The following is a 9,957-nucleotide window of genomic DNA, read 5'->3' on the forward strand; positions in this document are numbered from 1 at the left end:
TTGGGTTTAAAGAGAATGTAAAGGACAATTGTGTCTATGCAAAGTTTAAGAATGCGAAGTTTATCTTTCTTGTCCTGTATGTGGATGATATCTTACTTGCTAGTAGTGATGTCAGTCTACTATTGAAGACAAAGAAGTTTTTGTCCTCAAAATTTGATATGAAAGATCTTGGTGAAGCTTCGTTCGTTCTAGGGATCGAGATTCACCGAGATAGAAGTAAAAGGGTATTAGGACTGTCACAAAAGGCATACATAGAAAAGATCTTAAAGAAATTCAATATGCATAAATATAGTCCCTCACCTGCTCCTATAGTCAAGGGCGACAGATATGGGGATTTTCAATGCCCCAGGAATCAGTATGAGATCAATCAAATGAAAACGGTTCCATATGCTTCAGATGTCGGAAGCTTGCAATATGCTCAAGTATGTACGTGCCCTGACTTAGCATTTGTTACCGGGTTACTTGCACAGATTCTAGAGCAATCCTGAAACAGAACACTGAAAATTAGTAAAGAAAGTCTTGCATTATTTGCGAAGGAACGAAAAGCCTCATGATGACGTATAGAAGATCAGATTACTCCATATAGTGGGATATTCAGATTCTGATTATGCGGGAGATGAGGAAATCCACGTCTGGATATGTATTCACTCTCGCAGGGGGAGCCTATTTTATGGAAAAGCTCAAAGCAACCCGTCACTACATTGTCCACAATGTATGCCGAGTTTGTAGCGTGTTATGAGGCAACGGGGCAGGTGAACTGGCTAAAAAAGTTCATACCCGGTTTGAAGGTGGTTGACGACATCTATATACCACTTAAGTTATACTGCGATAATAATCCAGCAGTATAGTATGCTCACAACAATAAGTCAAGTGGTGCTGTCAAATACATTGACATAAAGTATTATGTTGTGAAAGATAAAGTCCAGGATCATGTCATAAGTCTTGAGCATATAAGTACCGAAAAGATGCTCGTGGATCCGCTTACAAAAGGCTTACCACCCAACGTGTTCAGAGAACATGTAGTCGGCATGGGTTTAAGGGAAAGCCTATAATTCCTGGACAAAAGAAGGCCCAAAGTTAAGTATCTATTTCAGAACAGAGTGGTGTACTATAGTTGTTAAATCTATCGGCAATTGACCGTGACGATGAAACATACTCTATGCGCTAATCTGTAATGGAATGAACAAAAGTAAATGATATGAAATTGAAAGATGTAAGGTGAGATCAAGGGGGAGAATGTTAGTTTGATCCCCACCAATTGGCTCAACGACCAATTGGGCCCTTGGATCAACGCCCTGATCGGGGGCGTTCAACCATTCCATTGTTGGTGGGCTCCTATCGCACAGCACTATAAAGAGAGGTGGGGACCAGAGCTCTAACTACGAGGTTGTCCTGAGCGGCCGTGACCCACCAACAGCTAAAACCTAACCTGATCTAAAGAGGGTGCTGCCAGTGACGGGAAGACCCACTGACTTCGCCGTCACCACCGGACCGCAGCACCTCGCGTCACCGTCGCCTCTGCATCGCCACCACTACGTTGGACTCCACCACGCCGAGCTCCCACGACACCGGCGTCCACGCGGCTGCGGCGCAACTGCGCCAGGGTGAAGTAGAGGAATCAGTTTCTCCATCTAAGTAAGATGTTTATCCCCTGATCTACGTTTCAGAGGTATTATGTTCCCTTCAAGCTCTATCATGCAAAGGATTGTAGCTCCTACCCAATCTGCTTTCATTAAAGGTAGGTATATTCTTGAAAGTGTAGTTATAGCTCATGAAATTGTTCATAGTATCAACAAGTCAGGTGAACAAGGAGCTGTTCTGAAATTAGACTATGAAAAGGCTTTTGATAGAGTCAGCTGGTCTTTCCTTTTTGAAATGCTAGAATCTAGAAACTTTGCCCCAGAGTTTATTAAATGGATTAAGCAAGTAGTAGTTGGTGGATCTATAAGCATTTTTCTTAATGGAGAAGACAACCCTTATTTCAAGACTGGGAAGGGGCTCAAACAGGGTGACCCTCTGTCACCTTTCCTGTTTAATTTGGTGGGTGATGGCCTATCTAGAATGTTAGCTAAGACAACTAACCAAGGGCTAGTTAAAGGCCTATTAGAAGATTTTAGACCTGGTGGCATAGTTTCTCTGCAATATGCAGATGACACTATTCTTTTTTTCTAAAGCAGATGATGTAGTTTTGAGAAATCTTAAAGGGGTTCTTATGTGGTATGAGCAGATTTCTGGTATGAGGATTAACTTCCATAAGAGTGAATTGGTTCCTTTGAATCTAGAATCATCTGAAGCACATAGGCTAGCACACTTGTTTTCCTGCTCTTTGGGTTCTTTTCCTATTAAATACTTAGGAGTACCTCTTCACTATGATAATTTAACAAGAGATGATATCCAGCCTCTGGTGGACAAGATCCTAAAGAAGATTTCAGGATGGAGGGGTAAACTTCTCTCCCTAGCTGCTAGAGCCATGTTACTTAAGACATGTCTAGCAAGTATTCTAGTGTACCTTCTATCCTTCATTAAGTTCCCAGAGTGGGCTATAAAGATTCTCAACACTCATATGGGTAACTATCTGTGGAATGACTCTGTGGAAAATCACAAATACCACTTAGCTAATTGGGAACTAGTGTCTATGTGTAAGGAACATGGGGGGTTAGGTCTACCAAGTCTTAGAGATCTCAATATCAGTTTGCTGGCCTCTTGGCTTAAGAGGTACAATTTAAATAAAGAAAAGCTCTGGAAAGAGCTCATTGATTATAAGTATGACACTTCCAACCCCAACATCTTCCAATCTAGCACAGTAGGGGCTTCTAGCTTTTTTAAGGGGTTCATGTGGGCTGCTCAAGCTGCTAAGATGGGTTATAGATGGAAAGTAGGCAATGGGAGAAAAATTAGATTTTGGGAGGATAATTGGCTTGGCTCCTCTAGCCTGACCATTCAATTTTGGCCCATTTACAGGATAGTCAATGAAAAGGGTAAAACTCTAGCTGATCTTTGGGATGGAGTAAATTTGAAATGTACATTTAGAAGGACCATGTCTGATGAGATGTATCAGTCTTGGTTGGATATTGTAGAGCTTGTAGCTACTGTGCAGTTCTATGAGGAGGAGGATGAGATGATCTGGAATTTTAACACTTCTGGAGTTTACTCCTCTCAGTCTCTCTATAGAATTATTAATTTTAGAGGTATCAAAACAGTTCATGTCTCGGCTGTTTGGAGTTTAAAAATCCCTCCCAGAGTCCATTTCTTTTTGTGGTTAGTGATTAATAATAGAGCTTTAACTAGAGATAATCTGACAAAAAGAAGGAAAGTGGAAGATGAAAATTGCTTGTTCTGTTTAGAGAAAGAATCCATTCACCATCTTTTCTTTGACTGTGAGGTAGCTAAGCAATGTTGGAAAGTTATGTCTGAGGTGGTAGGTTGTTATGGATGGTGTTGGGGTTGTTGGGATCGAGAGGAGCGAGTTGAGGGAAGTGGCGGCGATGTGCGTGATACAGTACCCACAACGCTACATTATCCACGGGTACTGTTCATGTGGTGGTGGCGGCGGCTAGTGCTAGGGGCGCAGGGGGAGGCCGGCCGCGGGGCTTCGCCCACGGCCGGCAAGAGAAAAGGGATTTCCTTCTAATCTCTTGCTTGATTAGATTGATACATCTCCTCTCCTTATATAAAGAGGTTTACTTGACTCCTAAGCAAGCGACTAATTAACCCTAATGGGCTAAGGCCCAATAGGCCCTTGACTCCTCTAACACTACTCCCCACCCGGACATGCAGCTCGTCCTCGAGCTGCGACCTAACAATGATGCTAACTATGGCTTCACTAGACACAAACTGAACACCTAAGAACAAGCCTTTTATATCTCGGCTTATTTCAAATAAACTCGACTCTTTATTCTTGAATCATGAAGATGCGGCGGACACCCTCCGCGTGCTGGACAGGCTCGTGTAGCCGCCTGGATCCCATGGAGACCATCGAAACGAGAGGGTTGCACGGGTACGGCTGTCTGGAATCAATCGCAACAGCGACCAGCGGAGACGACCTCGTGGCGGCCGACAGCGAAACGCGGCAGCGCTAGGCAGTGCGTCTCCACCGGTGACAACGAGGAGTGCGCTTCTTCTATCATCACTCCCATAGAACTGGAGTGTGCCGCCTACAGGAACAGCACCATGCTCGCGCCTGGAGATAGCAACGGGTCGGCGCGATTGTTGTTGGCTGTTCGACGGGGCGAGGTCGTGCCCCCCTTTGCCGAGGTCGATCGCCGTCAAGGCCGCCTCATGCATCTGCCGGCGCATCTCCCGCAGTCGGCGCCGCACTAGGAGGCCGCGTGCTGCAGCCTGTAATCGCACCATCGCAGACTGACAATCACTCTTCTGCGCAAGCGCCACTTGCACGATTGCTGCCGCAGTGGCGATCTGATCGCCTGGCTGTGCACCTGTGAATGGAGGCACCGGCACACCGAGGACGAGGCCCGCCGACTGCGCGCCCGCGGATGAGGGCACCGACGCCGGCTGTGCGCCAATATTATGCATGAGGGTCGCGAGGACGTCCATCTGGCGCTGCAGGTGGTCGAAGGTCGCCATCCACTCACCGAAGGCGCCTGTGGAAGGTGCAGGCTGCTGCGCAGGCAAGGGCGCCACAGTGGCTGTGGCGGTGGTGAACACGGCCGGAGCTGTGGAGGCCAGGGCCAGCGTAGCCCAAGGATGTGTGCCGAGCGGCGTGGAGATGGGCACGGCGGCGTAGGATCCGGCCGGCGGCGCTGCGGAGAACAGGGCCGGCGCAGCCCAGGGATGTGCGCCGAGCGGTGTGGAGAAGGGCATGGCGGCGTAGGATCCGTCCGGCGGCGCTGCGGAGAACAGGGCTGGCGCAGCCCAGGAATGTGCGCCGAGCGGTGTGGAGAAGGGCACAGCGGCGTAGGATCCAGCCATGGTCTCTGATACCAGATGTTATGGATGGCGTTGGGGTTGTTGGGATCGAGAGGAGCGAGTTGAGGGAAGTGGCGGCGACGTGCGTGCTACAGTACCCTCAGCGCTACAGTGTCTCGGGTACTGTTCACGTGGTGGTGGCGGCGGCTAGGGCTAGGGGCGCAGGGGGAGGCCAGCCGCGGGGCTTCGCCCACGGCCGGCAAGAGAGAAGGGATTTCCTTCTAATCTCTTGCTTGATTAGATTGATACATCCCATCTCCTTATATAGAGAGGTTTACTTGACTCCTAAGCAAACGACTAATTAACCCTAACGGGCTAAGGCCCAATAGGCCCTTGACACCTCTAACATAGGTAGCTAGATTGGGGGAGATGTGGTTGAAGTAGGAAAATTCTAGTTAAGCAATAAGAAAAATTGTGTCTTGAATATGATTTCCTCTGCTGTCATTTGGTCTATATGGAAACTTAGAAATGATTTATGTTTTCAGAGGATTGGTTGGAGAAGCATGGATATGCCCTTCTTCAGGATAACTGGTCTTTAAAGCTGGCTGATTCTATGCCCAGCCGACAAGAAAGAGTTGCTGGTGGAGCACATAAGCAAGATCAAATCTGCTGCTGGCAAGACCCTCTGGCTCCCATATGTGCACCAAGACATCACTTGAAGTTCCACGGGGGTGTTGTGGAGGAGGAGAACCGGAAGAACTCTTTGCCTGGTGACTCTGCTGCTGACAAGATGTCGCCGGAGCTGCCCAGGTGGTCTTCACTGAATGCTTCGATGAACATGGCGTAAAAGGCGATCTGGGATCTTGATCTCGATATCTTGTAGTCCTGGTGTCTTTTATTTTGGTGTAGTCTGTAGCTATTGGAGGCTTCCTTCCGTCCTGGTGGACGTTCTTTTTCTGGTTTCAAACTCTGGTGCTGTAATGACTTGTGGTCTTTTGATGTTAATTGAAAGACCGGGGCTAATGCTCTTGACCTCTAAAAAAAACTTTTCGTGGGTCGATCACATGCCCATGACCAGCAGCAAGATGGCCGTGCATGCAGGAATGGCCATGTGACTGAACAAGAGAGCTCTTGTTCGCGAGATGAAATGCCCAGCGACTGAGGCCAGCAGGATCTCGCGGTCATCCATCCTCCGTCGCTAGCTAGCTGTCAGATCATATATGTCTCTCTCTGATCTTCTCCGTGACTGAGGTGATGACTGGTGATGGCTGGGCGGCAGCTGGGACACGGCGCCTCGTGAGGCTGTCTCCTCCTCCACCGTCATTCACTTGCTAGCATCCGTCCGGGATGGATGATGGATCGATCGGATCTCATCTCACTCAAATCACATGCATGGACAGCCAAACTGTAGTAACCTCATTGTGCTCTCTTCAGTTGTTTTTACAGCAGCAGCAGCAGCTGCAGCTTAGTGTGTGTAGTACTCCTATTTATTTAACTTGGCACACATGACAACCAACGTGCTCACAATAAATTCTTGGGAGGGAAGGGTTGGCAAGGGCAAATGGCACGGATAATTTCTGTGAGCCATTATAAAAGATCGTAATTTCTTGTGAGCCACTGAAAAAGTTCGGCAGACTTCAGCGCCACTGCTCTAAACATTTTTTTTGCCCTCCATGCCACTGCCGTTAGATTGGACTTTAACGATGTCGAACTGCAGGTGTGAAAAGTCGAAAATACCCTTAGATCTAAATATCTTCAAAAAAAATTTAACGATGTCGAACTGCTCTAAATTTTTTTTAGCATCTTAACGACTTCAAATGAAAAAACTCAAAACTAGAAAGAGATCTACAACTTTCATATAAAAATTATCTTAATTTAATTCCAGAAAAAGATATGATTTGATATGATTAATATATCTTAGAAAAATCATATCTTTTTTACGGTATTAAATGAAGATAATTTTTATATAAAAATTGTATATCTCGTCGAAATATACAATTTTCTAGTTTTAAATTTTTTTATTTAAAGTCGCTAAGATACTAAAAAAAATTAATGACACATTTAGACTTCGATGCAGGCCACCACACCACAGCAGGGACAGGGAGCAGCGCGTAGTGGGGGGTGGAGCCAGAGCCAGCTGCCAGCGTGCGTGTGTACTGCACTAGTTTTTACCTGCACTGCATCTGCACCTGATCTGAATGAACCGTGCATGCATGGAATGGATTCGTGCTGCAAACATCGCCGGCCACCATTGCATGCCTCCAGTATGTAGGCTGGGCTGTAGCTTTCTTGCTTGTATTGTACTACTGCATGCTCCTCTCCTCCTATATTATATGCTTAAAGCCATGCCCAAGAACGTAACAATAGATGGACTTACGTATGGTTTAGTATGGATGAGCAAGTCCAACTTTGGCTTTCAGCTCAGGCAACATGACAGGAAAAGGAGTAGGGGCTCTCTGTTTACTGTTTGTTACTACCAATGCCATGGCTATGTGATGAAGGATGCATGGTGAAATGAAATCGTACAAGACCGGATGATGGACGCTAGGCTAGCTATGGTGAGTGCAGTGCGTGATCTTGAGCGTGCAGGTGCAGACTGAAACCAGAGCTTGTTGCAGTGGTGGTGGTGGTGGAGCCAGGAGAGGTAGCCGGCTACAACAAACAAAACGACACACCATGTGACGGACGACTGAGCTGAGCTGAGAGTGGCGAGCAAAGCAAAACAAAACAAAGCAGGGGCATGCGATGCATCCCTGATCCCTGATCGATCCCTGGCCGGCTCCGGCTGGCCCTCTTCCTCTGACCCTCTGCCTGTCTGCATGTTACGCCGGCCCATGATCTTATTCATTTTCATTCAGATGCCATGCATGCATGAGCATGCAACCTGCTGCTTGTGTTGTGCTTGCTTCTCATCCTCCCACAAGGCCACAACACTGTCATTTGTGACTTGTGAGCGCCAATGATGGGTGACGGCCATTTGTATCTTTTTTTTTTTTGCCGCGCTGGGATTTGATCATGGACGGATCATGGAGATGGACTGAATGGACCCGATCACCCCGTCCAGACAAAAATAAAACAAGACAAAATGTTCTATCGACAGACGGATTTATTATTGGCAAAAATCTAGCAGATTTATTTGCAGTGTTCTGGGCTGAGAAGGAAAACAATGTTTGCAGTAAAATACAATGGCCTAGGCTGATGAATAAAATGTTGCAGAAAATCAGGACCCACCGTTTTTGTTTGTTTGGCAGAAATTGATGTGGCAGATCTGTAATGTTCCGGCCTAAGAAAGCAAATGTTAACAGAATGTTGCAGGTAGGAGCGAAATAGAGGCCCCCTTTGGGTAAGCTTCTAATTCTAATTCTAAGTTTGTTTCTATGGGTAATGATCGATCGATCTGTCAGCAGACAGATATAAGCCACACGTGCCTAGTGTCGCCCACGCTCATGCATGCAATGCAAAGGTTGGGTAAACTAAACAACATCAGTTTTTTTTTCTTGAAAGTAACTAAACAACATGAGTTAATTAGTGAGTGGTGAGAGTTCACGGCGCGACTGAGCCGTTTTGGAGGAGCTATAATTCCAAAATAGCTATGGCTCCTCCGGAGAAGCCCCTTAAGAAGAGCCACGCCAAACACCCCCAACATCTCATAAGTCTAAAACTATATTGGGTTACTCTCTCCTCCCTCCAAATCATTTTAAATTTCACAAATTTTAGTTAAAATTATTAAAATCTATGACACTAAATAAATATGCATCCATAAATTCGTACTAAATTTATATTTTAATATAAGTATATACTATGAAATTGATAGCCCTCCGTCTCCGTCTCCTTTATATATAATTCCCTCCGTGGCGTTCCTTCTACTCCCCCACGTCCACAACCAACCAAAGCGCACAAACCGCCGGCCACCATGCCATCCTCCTCGTCATCATCCTCCTCCTCCGCTGACGACGAGGGCGCCCGCGGCAAGTGCAAGAGGGGCTCGCCGGGCGCATGCGCATCCGCATCCGGCGGCGACTACCACCAGGGCCCGTCGTCCAAGTGGCGGACGCCGCGCGCGCAGCAGGCCTACTCCTCCAAGCTCCTCCAGGCGCTGCGCCTCGTGCGCGGCGGCGGCGGCACCGGCACACTCATCACCTGCTCCGCCTCCGCCCCAGCGGTGCGCGACGCGGCCTACCGCGCGCTGGCCGTCGCGGCGCGGGGCCGCTCGCACTGGAGCCGCGCCATCCTGGCAAGCAGCCGGCGGTGCCGGGCGCCCCACTGCCTCCGCGCGCGCCGGCCGCCGCCGCCGAGGCCCCGTCAGCGGCAGCAGCAGCAGCAGGGCGGCGAAACCGAGGAGCGGCGGCCGGGAGGGCTGGCTGGCAGGGCCAAGGTGCTGGGGCGGCTGGTGCCCGGGTGCCGGAGCCTGTCGCTGCCCGCGCTCCTGGCCGAGGTGTCCGACTACATCGCCGCGCTGGAGATGCAGGTGCGCGCCATGGGCCAGCTCACGCACGACCTCGCGGCGTCGGCGTCGGCGTCGTCGTCTTCCGCGCCGACGGCGGCGCCATCGATTGCTCCGCCCTAGCTCAGCTCAGCTCTTTGATTGGATTTGGACTGGATGGAAATGGAATGCGCGCGCGCGGCCTGTACATTTCTCCTCTGCTAGCTGTTAGAAGTTGATCGATCGATTTTGTTTTGCCCCCTTTTTTGGACAATATTTGATTTGTCTCTTGCTTTGCTTAAATTTAAATTGTAAGCTGAATGTGAATGGTGCTTCACAAGTGTGAACGTGTGACGTTTGAATGCAAAAGCAAGCAAAATGCCTGCATTAATTAGGCCTTGTTTAGATACCCTTAAAATTCCAAGTTTTTTCACTCTCTCCATCACATCAATTTTTAGCCGTTTGCATGGAGCATTAAATGTAGGTAAAAAAAATAACTAATTGCACAGTTTAGTTGGAAATTACGAGATGAATCTTTTGAGCTTAGTTGGTCCACGATTAGACAATATTTACCAAATAAGACGAAAGTGCTACTATTCATCGGGTTGAAATTTTTTTCAATCTAAACAAGGCCTTAGTAGAGTACATTGATAATTGTTGTATTTGCT

At 47.8% G+C, this 9,957-nt stretch overlaps 1 protein-coding gene across 1 annotated transcript; it reads left to right on the plus strand.

Moving 5' to 3' along the window:
* The first annotated feature begins 8,763 nt into the window (after positions 1–8,763).
* LOC136547574 (transcription factor bHLH149-like) lies at positions 8,764–9,610 on the plus strand. The gene has a single exon (XM_066539528.1). The coding sequence runs from the start codon at positions 8,780–8,782 to the stop codon at positions 9,431–9,433; it is 654 nt and encodes a 217-aa protein (XP_066395625.1). The 5' UTR covers positions 8,764–8,779; the 3' UTR covers positions 9,434–9,610.
* The last annotated feature ends 347 nt before the right edge of the window (positions 9,611–9,957 follow it).

The sequence above is a fragment of the Miscanthus floridulus genome, chromosome 3, assembly GCF_019320115.1.
Source record: "Miscanthus floridulus cultivar M001 chromosome 3, ASM1932011v1, whole genome shotgun sequence".
Classification (NCBI taxonomy): domain Eukaryota; kingdom Viridiplantae; phylum Streptophyta; class Magnoliopsida; order Poales; family Poaceae; genus Miscanthus; species Miscanthus floridulus.